This window comes from Podarcis erhardii, assembly GCF_964252035.2.
Source record: "Podarcis erhardii genome assembly, chromosome: 11".
Taxonomy (NCBI): domain Eukaryota; kingdom Metazoa; phylum Chordata; class Lepidosauria; order Squamata; family Lacertidae; genus Podarcis; species Podarcis erhardii.
Genome location: NC_138501.1, coordinates 8,834,541 through 8,847,435, shown reverse-complemented (window position 1 = coordinate 8,847,435; position 12,895 = coordinate 8,834,541). Strand labels below are relative to the sequence as shown.

Here is a 12,895-nt window from a genome sequence, read left to right as displayed (position 1 = left end):
AGAGCTGCGTCGGCAGCTGTGATTGGCCAGATGCCTGGGACCAAATAACGCGCCAAACGCGCCCCAAGCCTGTTTACTGCGCATTTAACCGCCAGCGACAGAACCCGCCTCTTTCCAGCCCACAGCCAATCAGCACCAAGCACCATTCTTCACATGAGGACAGCCGGGGGCAGGGCCTTGGTGGGATGCCGGCGGCCCACCCACCCTGGGAGATTTTCGAATTCTGTTGGCCGGAGCCGGGCAAGCGCCAGCCAATGGCTGAGCTCCGCTACGGCTAAGTCCCACCCAGCTGCTCCCTTTTCCTCGCCGCCCGCCTTTGAAGTGCGCTTTCCCCGCACGCCATTGGCCGCGGGGGCCCGCCACTCTCCTGACGTCAGCGCCCGACTTGGTGATTGGTTCCGCCCAGGCGCGAAATGTAACGCGGGAAAGTCTTGGCGGCGGCGGCGGCGGCGGTCAGGGTTGCGGCCGCTGCTGGGTGACAAGCCGCGTGTGGGAAGAGGCGTCCCTGAGGGGGAAAAGCTCTGCCTGCTCGCCGGCCATGCGCCCCTGAGGCGTCCCCTCCGGGCCCCGAAGAAGAAGAGCCGAGGGCGGCGGCGCGCACCGTGCGAGAGGGCGACTCCCGGCGCAGCATGTCGGAGCGGCCGGGCCTCCCCGCGCCCGCCCTCCTGTGCCCGGCCGACTCCCCGAAGCGCGGCGTCCTGGTCTCGGTCATCAAGACCACCCCGGTCAAGCCGCCCCCGCCGCCGCCCCCGCCCATCCCCACCAGCCCGGGCTTCAGCGACTTCATGGTCTACCCGTGGCGCTGGGGGGAGAACGCGCACAACGTCACCCTCAGCCCCCCGCTGCAGCCTCTCCGCGACGGAGGTGGAGCAGGCGGCGGCGGCGGCGGCGTCCGTGGAGCCGCGGGGCGCTCGGAGCGAGAGGACGAGGAGGCTGCGGGCAGCCCGGACAGCGGGGGCGGCGGCGGCGGCGGGCACTTGAGGGTGAGTGAGTGAGTGAGTGCGGCGCCGAAGGGGTTAAGAGCCCCTGGAGGGGGCGGGGCAGGGAAAGGCGCGCGCGCGGCGGCGGCGGTTGAGGGGAAAAGGGGATCTTTTTTTAAAGGGTTCTGGCCAACGTCCGGCCGGCCCCGCCCCCTCGGGTGCTCTTTTTTAGGGGGGGGGGTGTGTGTGCAGTGAAGTCACTTCCGCGAGTGATTCACGCTCTGGCTGACGACACCTCCGCGCGCCAAAAGCGGGGGTGTGTATTGAGAGGTTTCGCGCGCGCGCCACCGCCGCCGCTTTTTCCCGCGTGGTAGCGCGCGCGCGCACGCTCGAAATTCGCGGCTGGGCGCGCGGGACCAGCTCCCTTTGGCACCTGCAGGTGCTCAAGGGGGCGCGCGCGCGCTCTGCGCCCTTTCAATAACAACAACAACGACGGTAGCAACCTCGCCTCGTTATGTCCCCCCCCCCCAATTTTTTAATTGATTTTCACAACATTATAAACAAACACATAAAACAAACCTTATTATAAACAAACAAACAAACACATAAAACAAACCTAAATCATAACCTTATTAAAAATTACACTTATTAACATTAAGTGACTTCTTCGCTCCCACTTGGTTGAATTTCATTGCATGCCCTTTTAACGGTTTTCCAAATCACAGTTCTTATAAAATTTAACTTAAACATTAACATCCTTAAATCTTCAGATTATGAAATTAAACCTATTGATTCAACACTTAACATAAATAAAATCCTAAGCCAATTAAGTATCTGCAAGCTGTTTTCAGTTAGTTTAACTTAACATGTTTAAGTAATCATTAAATTTGATCCAATCTTCCTGATACTCTTCCTTCTGGTTGCGGACTCTTCGGGTTAGGTCAGCTAGCTCTGAAAAATCCATCATCTTCATCTGCCATTCTTCTTCTTCGCCTCCTTAGGTCCGGTCGATACAACTCATAAATAAATGGCAATCTCCTGCTTCCTAAATATCTGGCAGACACGTTTTGTTTATTTATACATTTTACATTTCTAACCCACCTGAATTGGGGTTTGAACCCGGACCTCCCAGGTCCCAGCCTGAGGCTCACTTCTTTCTCCTTTGGCGATCCGAATAAATAATAATAATAATAATAATAATAATAATAATAATAATATATTATTTGTATCCCGCCCATCTGGCTGGGCTTCCTCAGCCACTCTGGGCGGCTTCCAACAAAGATCAAAAATACATTAAAATGTCACACATTAAAAACTTCCCTTCAGATGTCTTCTAAAAGTCAGGTAGTTGTATTTCTCTTTGACATTTGGTGGGAGGGTGTTCCACAGGGCAGGCGCCACTACCGAGAAGGCCCTCTGCCTGGTTCCCTGTAGCTTTGCTTCTCGCAGTGAGGGAACTGCCAGAAGGCCCTCGGCGCTGGACCTCAGCATCTGGGCAGAACGATAGGGGTGGAGATGCTCCTTCAGGTATTCTGGGCCAAGGCCGTTTAGGGCTTTAAAGGTGAACACCAACACTTTGAATTGTGCTCGGAAACGTACTGGAAGCCAATGTAGGTCTTTCAAGGCCGGTGTTATGTGGTCTCGGCGGCCGCCCCCAGTCACCAGTTTAGCTGCTGCATTCTTCCATTAACACAGTCCTAACAATGAGTCCGTAAGTGATTGTGGAGACCAATTCTGGATCCACATCTCCTTCCACAGTGGGGACATTGGTTTCCTGGCGGTAGTTGATCACGGTGAGGGTTTGCCAAGCATGCCTTCCTCTTAGCACGTTTCGAGTGTCTTCAAAGCCCATGACACCCATGACAAGTCTGTTCTCCAGCTGGAGTGCTCGCAGGCCAGTGTTTCCCAGTTGTTGGTGTGTATACTACATTTTTATTAGGTTTGCCTTGAGACTTTAAACCTCTTTTGTTGACCACCAGCATTACGCTTTCCATTTTTAAGTTCAGAATAGAGTAGTTGCTTTGGAAGACAATAATCAGGCATTCGCACAACATGACCAGTCCAACGAACTTGATGTTGAAGAATCATTGCTTCAACATTGGTGGTCTTTGCTTCTTCCAGTACGCTGGAATTAGTTCGCCTGTCTTCCCAAGTAATGTGTAAAACTACACTACACCAGCTTGATAGAGAACACGTTTCCTGAATAAGTGGCACACACATACCCCCAGCCAGTGGTTGCAAACGCTGCCGCAGTTTAACACTGTTAAATTAAGGGAGCCACACGCTGACCTAGGCGCGAGCATCTTCACAATGCCAGTCCCTCCAAGTGCCCCTGTGTTGGAGGGTATGGAGATATGTGACCCCCGAACTAAGGAGATACAATTCAATCTGTTTATTTCAGTTGTAGGCCAGCATTTTACTAAGGGGATAAGTAATACAACCTTTAGAAGAAATCTAAAAGCAGCCCTGTATAGGGAAGTTTTTAAAAGTTTAATGTTTTATTTGGTTTTCATTTATGTTGGAAGCCACCCAGAGTGGCTGAGCCAACCCTGTCAGATGGCCGTGGTATAAATAATAAAATTATCGGCATTATTATAGAATAAGATGGCTCTATTTTCATTGGAGAAATGTTGAACGGTATGCAATGCGATGCCAGACTGGCATTGTGCAAAGTGCCCAATAAGATACCAAGCACACTAAGATATAATTAAACATAATGTACGTATTAAATGTATTGATCGCACATTCAACAAACAGGTGCTGACAAAAATGCCAGTGTTTTGGGCTCTAGCAGGTTCTGACTGATGAATACCGTAGATTTGTTCCAGGAAATGCCTGCAACAGCTCCACTGGCCTATGAGCTGAGGTCTAATGCCCCACCACTTTTTATATAGTAGTTCTGGGGAAGCATTTGGTAACGGCCTGTTCTTTTACCAGGATGGGACTAGAAGAGGTCGACCAAGAGCAGACACCGTCCGAGATCTAATAAGCGAGGGAGAGCACTCTTCAAGCAGGATTCGCTGTAGTGTTTGCAACAGAGTATTCCCACGAGAAAAGTCTTTACAGGCCCACAAAAGAACTCACACTGGTAAGTGGAACAAGTCAAGAAGGGGAAAAATCCAGCATTGGATATTCTGTCAAAGCATGGATCTTGAAGAAAAATAGGCTAAGGTGTTTGTTATGAACTAATTGGAATTTGTGATAGGGTGGAATTTCATAACATGATACCGTCTGTTTGTAATAGTACAACAATCGCATTGCAGCTACAATCTGAAATCCAGGTGAATAGTCTTGGAAGTATTCATTCCAAGCGTGCCAACTGGGATAGCTCAGTTGGTAGGGGATGAGACTCTTAATCTCAGGGTTGTGGGTTTGAGCCCCACAATGGGCAAAATATTCCTGTACTGCGAGGGTTTGGACTAGATAACCCTTGTGGTCCCTTTCCAGCTCCATGATCGCTGACACTTAAAGAAATGAGAGCAGGTATTTCACACATTTAATCATGTAATAGAGGCTTCTTTAGTTTCTTCCTTGCTTATAACTTTATGTGAGAGAGATGCATTTAATTTGTGGGGAGGCTCAAATAATTCCCCTGAACTGCATGTGTTCCATATTTCCTTGTTGCTCTTCTGTAAACCTGTCTCTTAATAAACACTGTAGCTTCAACACAGTATGAAATACTGTGATAGTCTTTCAGTTACATTTATACTACGCCTGGGTCTTGCTTGCAAGTGAATAAACACAAGATGATTACCTGTCATTTTGAGGTGGGAAGTAGGTGGTTGGTTTGAATCTTCTGTTTTTTTCTCTTTCCTTAAACTCCTAAGTTGTTCACAAGGATTCTGCTTCTTCAAGTTTATCCAGGCAGAAGGTGACGACAAGACACTCTGAAGCTTTTGACACTTGCTTTGGAATTATGGCCACTAGCCAGCTAAGATTTGGGAGTGAACCTAAGGCAGTTCAGGTGCCCAATACAATGGCTTGCTAGGTTCAACCCAGCAGAGCAGAAGTGAAGGAGGAATGATTTTGCATTCTGCAGTTTCTCATTTCTCCCCTGGCATCCCCCCAACAAGCCCCATATCGGGCCTACAGCATCAAAGTTCTGACATATGTTGGACTAACACACTTCAGATTTCGGGGTTGATGCAGAAGGGAAATCCAACAGCAGAACTCCCTGCTGTGTCATCTCTGGCACCCTCCAAAGGGCTATAGCAGGGGTCAGCAAAGTTTTTCTGCAGGGGGCTGGTCCACTGTCCCTCAGACCTTGTGGGGGGCTGGACTATATTTTTGGGGGGTTAATAACCCAGAGATGCATGTTAAATAAAAGGGGACCTTCTACTCATGTAAAAACACGCTGATTGTCCGTGGGCCGGATTTAGAAGGCGATTGGGCTAGATCTGGCCCCCAGACCTTAGTTTGCCTGCCCATGAGCTATAGGATTGTCATTTCAATGGGAGAACTTTAAACCAATGGGACTTCAAAGAATCTTAACTTTGAATAATGCCCATTCTGTTAAATTGTTTGAATGAGGAAATACAGGATTCATGGGCATAGCCAGCCCAGGGGATAAAAATATGCCCATGCCCCTAGCAATAAAAATAGCAAACTGAGGTTCTGCCCCCGCCCCAACAAAAATCCTGCCTACGCCCGTGATGGAATGTACCTTTTGCAGTAACTTGGAAGCAGAGACTGTATATCAGAGAGATTAATTAAAGGTGTGTAGTCAAGTAGCATGCCAGCTAGAGCACCAGAACTTGGTCCATTCTGAATTTTATGTACATCTTTGCTGTTGTCCCTTAATTGTATTTCAAAGCAACTAAAAACGTTTTAAAATTTGACAGCTTTACAATACTAACAAAAATAATACACTTTTCAGTGCTTTTATTTCTACAAATACCCTTTTCAACCCCATGATTGTTTTTCCCCCAGGTGAAAGGCCTTATTTGTGTGACTACCCAGAGTGTGGGAAAGCTTTTGTTCAGAGTGGTCAACTTAAAACGCACCAACGTCTCCATACAGGGGAAAAACCTTTTGTGTGCGCAGAAAATGGTGAGCCAAGACAGAATTAACCTTTGTTCAAATAAACTGCTGTGAATACAGTTGGGAATAAGATGTCCTGCTTCTAATATGTATTATATGAGAGGGAAGGAAAATTATGCGTACTACTAGCTTGAAAAAAGAACAGTATTAACAGTAAAATAAAGTGCTTTAAAAATCCATTGAAATCTATGGGAGGGTATTCAGCTAATATTTAATTTCTCAGATAAAACTGCTGATACTGAGTGCTTTACTTTGCCTGGAATGTGTGAAAAGAAAGCATTTTTTAAATAATGCATCATGTAGTGAGGCACTAGGACTGGGCGTGGGGGGTTTGGGATCGCTGAAAATGGTGAAAGCTGAAGCTGTGTGCTTGAATACGGAGGAGGGGAGTATTTTGTGTAGGCCTCTTGCTTCCTTAGAAGGAAGGACCTATGGGGATTATGTAGCTTGAAGGGGGGAAAGCCATTTCATGGCCAGTCAGCATGTGTGGCCATAGGGCAATACATCTTTGGAATAAGTGGAGAGGGAATGCAAGAGAAATTTGGAAACTAAAGGGGCCCAGAACCTGAGAGTTTTATACACTGATTGGAACACGTAAGCCAGAATTTTGGTTGCCAAGCGCTGGTGTCTACTTTGTAACACTAACTACAGAAAAACTCCACTTGGTGTATGTTTTTAATGTTATATTTTCTGGGCCAAGCAGTGTTTGTGTTTTAAACATGGGAAGAAAGTAGAATGTCTTTGTTTAAATTATTGGTATGTCTGTCTTGTCTTTTTAATAAGGATGCGTAAGCAGATTCACGCATGCAAACCGTCATTGTCCCAAACATCCATATGCAAAGCTGAGGAGAGAAGAACCAACAGACAGACTGAATAAAAAGCAAACTGCAGAGAACAAAGCTGTTGCTGAATGGCTGGCAAAGTAAGTTATTTCATATAAAATGCAAAGCTGGTTTTTTTTTAAATTATTATTATTATTATTATTATTAAAATACTTTGCAATGTTTAAAAGCAATTCGTAAATGAAATAAGTTTAAAAGCCTTGAGAATTGAGAACATTTTGTCACGTCAGGTTGGATGTATTGTAAGTATGGCATTTCAAACCACACTCGGCAAGTCTTGTTTTTTAAAGGCTTCTTATTCCTTCTTACTTCACAGTCGTCTTTGCTTTGAATGAACCAATCCTTTCCTTAGCTTAATTAAATGAAATCCAAGGGACTATCAGGCTACAGTGTTTTCAGTTGCTATTTCTAATGCTAACATTCATCTTTACTGACAGGTACTGGGAGATGAGAGAACAGCGCACTCCTACGTTGAAAAGCAAAACTACTCATAAGCCTGACCAGGAGCAGCAGGATCCCATGGAATATCTTCAGTCTGAAGATGAGGAGGAGGAGGAAAAAAATATTGCCCATTCAGTTTCCTGTAGCCGCCTCCAAGAACAGCGCGAACGCTTGCATGGAGCACTGGCACTAATTGAGCTTGCCAACCTGGCTGGGGCACCATTACGACAGTAATAGACAAACTGGACCTGCTGATAAAAAGTACCTGCATTTGGTACTTAAAACCAGTTAGCTCCTGGGCATAAGCTAAGCACCTTATTTGCTTCTATAGGCTGCTATTCTGTAGAATTTATGAAGAATGTTGTTGCCCCAGAAAATGGGGTAAGAGAATTGCACTTTTTTTTTTTGTATGAGAAAGTCAGATGTAAAGCTTTTTAAAGTATTTTGTAAATAGGAGACTGTATAATGCAGAGTGGGGAATGCTCATGTTATGGAAAGCTAGATTTGCAAAGTTAGGGCTTTGCTCTTGATCACAATTATGTGGAAGTAAGTCACTGCAATCAGTGGGGCTTGCCTCTATGTAAAAGTGTGTAAAGTCAGAATTCCTGTCATTCTTTGATAAAGTTTTCACAGGAAGCACTTTCTGAACTCACTAGATTAGAATAATGGTACGTATGTTCAAAGAAAATAGTTGAAACTTCTTTTAAAAAAATTGGATGTAAACAGTGATGCAACCATGGTTTTTCAAGCATCAATATTTTACCTAGCATTGCTCGCAAGAGTGCTAGAAATAGCTGTTGTAACCTTGTAACAGCATAGAATAACTGGGTAGTATGTCGTTCAGAATCTTCACTGTGACTACTGACATGGAGACTGACTTTCCTTTTAGTAGGCTGAGGTCTTGGCAGTCTCTTGGTTGAGTAGCACTTCTTGTTCCCAACAAAATATTGGGAGCATTTGCACATTGTTGGACTCACCTATAACTGAGTGATACATCTTGCAAATTCTAGGCATCATGGTAACATTCCATCAATTGAGGATTTCTTTCAGATTTAGACCCTAGAGCAATGGGATTTGTTTTTGGTAATGGGGATATTTACAGGGTAGCATTGGTTTTAGTAAAAGACAGCAAACACTAATACTGCTTCAGAAGATTTTATTGCAGATAGATATTTCTTGCATAACGCCACCTTATTGCTTCCATTTGAAACGTTACATACCAAGTTTTGTGTTCACTAGCTAGTACAGTTATTGATAAAAATATTTGCTATACAATTAGTAAATTAGGCTTCTGGAAGTAGTTGCAAGTGTGAGATATATGGATTAGTATTTTTTCCCCTTTCCCCCCAAATTAAGATATAGGGATAGCACTTAGTGCTCTTGAGCACTCAACGGGGAAAAAAGGTATAGCCTTAATATTTTAAGTTATCATATGCCAGGCATGTGCCTTTTATAGCGATTTGTGATCAAATTGAGTAGAGGTGCATAATAGACTAAGAGAATTTTATGCTCCTGTTTTTAGAAAAAAAATTAAGGCTGTTGGCATAAAAATATAAACTATGTGATACTTGACCTAACAACCACCTATTAGCATTTGTTGGACTTCATTCCTTCTGACCACAACAAATGAGCAAAGAATGTTATTTCCCAATATAAAGTTTAATTACAGATGTCTTGTCATTGGCAAGATAAAGATACATTTCCAGGGTTATACTTATCTAGTGTCAAAGTCATTTTTGTATTTCCTTAAGAATTATGTATTAATGCTGGCAAACAGCTAGAAAGGGGGAAGGTAGTGCAGTAGATGGATTAAAATTACACTGTCACTTTTTGGCTTGTTAATTTCTTATGTTTGTTTGCCACCTCTTGATTCTTTAAAGCAAAGCACTTCAACCTGGAATTTTTCGAGTTCATAACAATTCACATGAAGTCCTTGGGGAAAAAAGGCTAAGGACCCTCAAATGCCAACTTTGATGCTTTCCCCAAAAGGGGAAAGACATTTTGCACTTCATGGAATCCAACTGATAACTTAAAGGTAAACTTAGGACTGCAACATCTGGTATTGCGAGCAAGAGCTAATTCATTGTTGGTACACACAAACACATTCCCCTTTTTTCAATCTATATTTACACAGAATGCATATTGAAAATATGCATTTAATTATTTTTTTAAAGAAAACCCTGCATACTGACTAGCTCTAGGCTAGTTTAGCTGCTTTACCAATTATGTATAAAATACATCTTTGGAAAAACTCTAGAATAAGTTAGATTTGTGAAAAAGATTGGCATTTTGAAATGGTGGTTCAAGAATTCTCTGCTTCATATGATTAAGCTGTACTTTTGGCATGAATTAAAATGCTGTAATTCTAATAAGCTTTGAATAAAAAGTTGCCTGAGTTTTAAAACTGTTTATGATGATACTGTTGCTTTGCATTGTATCCTAGAATGTATGCTACATTCAGAAGTTCTGGTGCATGCACAATAGTTCTGTGTCTCTGACTCTTGTATGTTGAAGAACTGGTTGGTACAGTTCTCTCTCTAATTAAAAAGTTATTTAACAGGAAATGCAAAGCACCTTGTGTGCATTTGAAACCTTGACTTATACAGTGGTACCTCGGGTTACATACGCTTCAGGTTACAGACTCTGCTAACCCAGAAATAGTGCTTCAGGTTAAGAACTTTGCTTCAGGATGAAAAACAGAAATCGCGCGGCAGTGGCGCAGCAGCAGCAGGAGGCCCCATTAGCTAAAGTGGTGCTTCAGGTTAAGAACCGTTTCAGGTTAAGTACAGACTTCCGGAACGAATTAAGTACTTAACCTGAGGTACCACTGTAAGCCTGTTTTGGTTCATATGCTTTCTTAGGGGCTTATTCTAGCACTGGAAAATATTTTTATTAAACTGTGTGAGTAAGGAGAAGGAGCTACAAATACAGCTGTGGGAAAAAGAAAGTGCTCTTTGAATTCTGTGGTTTTGCATATCAGGACATAAAAGCAATTATTTGTTCCTTAGCAGGTCTTAAAATTGGGTACATAAAACCTAAGGTGATGAACAACAACACATATACTACATCATGTCATGATTTATTTGAGAGAAATAAAGCCAAGATGGAGAAATCATGTGTGAAAATCAAAGTACACCCTGACTGCTTCCGTAGGAATTAAGAGGCTTAAGTAGCAGGCAGGGGTTGCTAATCAAATGCCCTTGCTTAATTGATCATCAGCAAGTGTACCACTTGTCATTGTTCTATATATTTGATCAGTTTGTAGTTATCATTCTTGAGCTCTTCGAATAGTCATCCAAACTTCTTTAGCAATTCAGTGCCAGGTGTGTTGATGTTGAGTCACTTGTGCCAGCTGCGAATTATTATTATTAATACCCTGCCCATCTGGCTGGGCTTCCCCAGCCACTCTGGGTGGCTTCCATAAAATACAGTAATGTATCAAACCTTAAAAGCTTCCCTAAACATGCTCTCCTCCCTCACACGGAGAAGATTGGGAACTGTCTTGAATGTTTTCCATTTTTGAATAGCCTTTCTTTCCCACGGTAGAATGATGGGCGTAAAATTGGTTGGAGATAGCCCAGTTTCATGAGAAGCACTTGCTTCTCTAAGAGCCTTGTCGTCTTTCCTCCTTGGCATTGTGTTAAAACACGCCTGAATGCTCCAGACCAACAAACTGATAAAACTTCAGCTTTTATAGAAGAGGGCAAACTTGCTGCCATACAGTTTGAATTCCTGTATATGCAGAGTTGCATATAAAGATGGAGGGCATAAGGAGGGCACAAGGAGAAGGGGACGACAGAGGATGAGATGGTTGGACAGTGTTCTCAAAGCTACCAGCATGAGTTTGACCAAACTGCGGGAGGCAGTGGAAGACAGGAGTGCCTGGCGTGCTCTGGTCCAGGGGGTCACGAAGTGTTGGACACGACTAAATAACAACGTACAGTGGTGCCTCACAAGACGAAAATATTCCGTTCCGCAAGTCTCTTCGTCTAGCAGTTTTTTCGTCTTGCGAAGCATCCCTATTAGCGGATTAGCGCTATTAGCGGCTAAGCAGCTTAGAAAAAGGGGGGGGAGGGCAAAAACTCGCAAGACGTTTTCGTCTTGCGAAGCAAGCCCATAGGGAAATTCGTCTTGCGAAGCGCCTCGAAAAACGGAAAACCCTTTCGTCTAGCGGGTTTTTCGTCTTGCGAGGCATTCGTCTTGCGGGGCACCACTGTAATCCTATCATTTGCTACACTAGCACTTAATATCCAAGCTGTCACCTAGAAGTTACTGAAAAATATTCCGTAGACCACATGGAGGATTTCTGATAGATTTTTCTCCAACAAATAAGCAACAACAACAAATCCGGCACTGAGTCCCCATAACTCTTGCCCTGGTCACGGGTGGCGCGTTAAATGCCAGCGCGCCCTAACCCGAGCGGCCTCCGCTCTGCGCTGCCTGGAGAAACGCACAGAGAAACGCAAGAAAATTTGGATTCATTTATCTAAGACGCATGTTGAAAAAGAAACACAAAAGAATTGAATGATACAGACTTCCAACAGATTTATATTCCTTAAAAAACCGAGCTGAAGAAGGCATTTACTCCGAAACAGGGCCCTGTCCTGGTCACCACTACTGAGTCGTACATCTAATTCATACTCCGGATACTTCTTTTTGGCCCTATTTGATTCTTTCTTCTGACTTTATATAACATGGACTCTTTTTGACTGCCATTGAGACTTGTATAAAACAATTGTTGTGTACTGGTATTGAGGCACCTAACCATAAGCCTGCATTTTTATCAAAGCTTCTATATATTTCAATCAAGGCTTGTATTTAAAAATGAGCTTAAAAAAGGATTTTCAAATGTTTCATGCCAGGCAGAAGAAACCTTGGCCATTCTCCTAAGACAAGAGGGCCCCATTGATTTATAGTAGAAAAACAATTCTCAAAGTCATAAAAAGGGAGAATTACATATGCTGCCCCAAGGCTGAGAAAACACCATTAGGAATGGGGAAGATAATACCAATGTGCCTCCCAGTAAAATGAGCCAGATCTTCTTTCTAAGGTTCAAAGGCCAAGAGCAATGGAGAAGCATCTAGCTGGCTGTGAAAGGAGGGGTGCAAACTGAAGAGGCTTCTTTTAAAAGTTGTGTTTTACTGAGTTTCTTCCTTTTTACTTTGAAAAGCTTTATTCTTTTAAGAGGCTACCTATGATAAATGTATGAAATATATTAGCCTAAATATATTGGCTTAAATGTAATTATGCAAAGGATTTAAGGAATGCTAGATTCTTATTTCATATGGTTGTAAGAGTTGTATTTATCCTGAAATTAAGTCAGCCACCAGCCCCCCCCCCCCCTGCCAGACAGAAGACGCCATCTAAGCAGTCTTGATATATAGTTGTCAGGCATTTGTTTAGAAACATTAAATGAAGGAAATCTTTCAATGTTGATGTGAAACTCAAGATCCTTGACATCTGTTGAACATAAAATGTAAGATTAAACATTTGTTTTAGAAGGCAATAGGGCAAGAAGGGCAAGAGGTGAGCTGGTAATTAAGATTCCATGTAAGATATATTATTACTTATATGTCATATATATAGCTCTTTGTCTCCCTTATAAGGGCAAGGAAATGGGTGTATCTTTTGTGGGTGTATTTTTTGTGATTG

At 43.5% G+C, this 12,895-nt stretch overlaps 1 protein-coding gene across 1 annotated transcript; it reads left to right on the top strand.

Moving 5' to 3' along the window:
- The first annotated feature begins 544 nt into the window (after positions 1-544).
- Positions 545-9,647, top strand: ZNF367 (zinc finger protein 367). The gene is made up of 5 exons (XM_081881075.1): positions 545-983; positions 3,858-4,008; positions 5,850-5,969; positions 6,744-6,882; positions 7,240-9,647. The coding sequence occupies exons 1-5, from the start codon at positions 630-632 to the stop codon at positions 7,475-7,477; spliced, it is 1,002 nt and encodes a 333-aa protein (XP_081737201.1). The 5' UTR covers positions 545-629; the 3' UTR covers positions 7,478-9,647.
- The last annotated feature ends 3,248 nt before the right edge of the window (positions 9,648-12,895 follow it).

Bases quoted from the DNA above. Each gene is read 5' to 3' on its own strand.
- ZNF367 (XM_081881075.1), top strand. From the start codon at position 630: ATGTCGGAGCGGCCGGGCCTCCCCGCGCCCGCCCTCCTGTGCCCGGCC. The intron at 984-3,857 runs GTGAGTGAGTGA...TTCTTTTACCAG, and splicing joins GCGGCGGCGGGCACTTGAGG to GATGGGACTAGAAGAGGTCG. The intron at 4,009-5,849 runs GTAAGTGGAACA...TTTTTCCCCCAG, and splicing joins CCACAAAAGAACTCACACTG to GTGAAAGGCCTTATTTGTGT.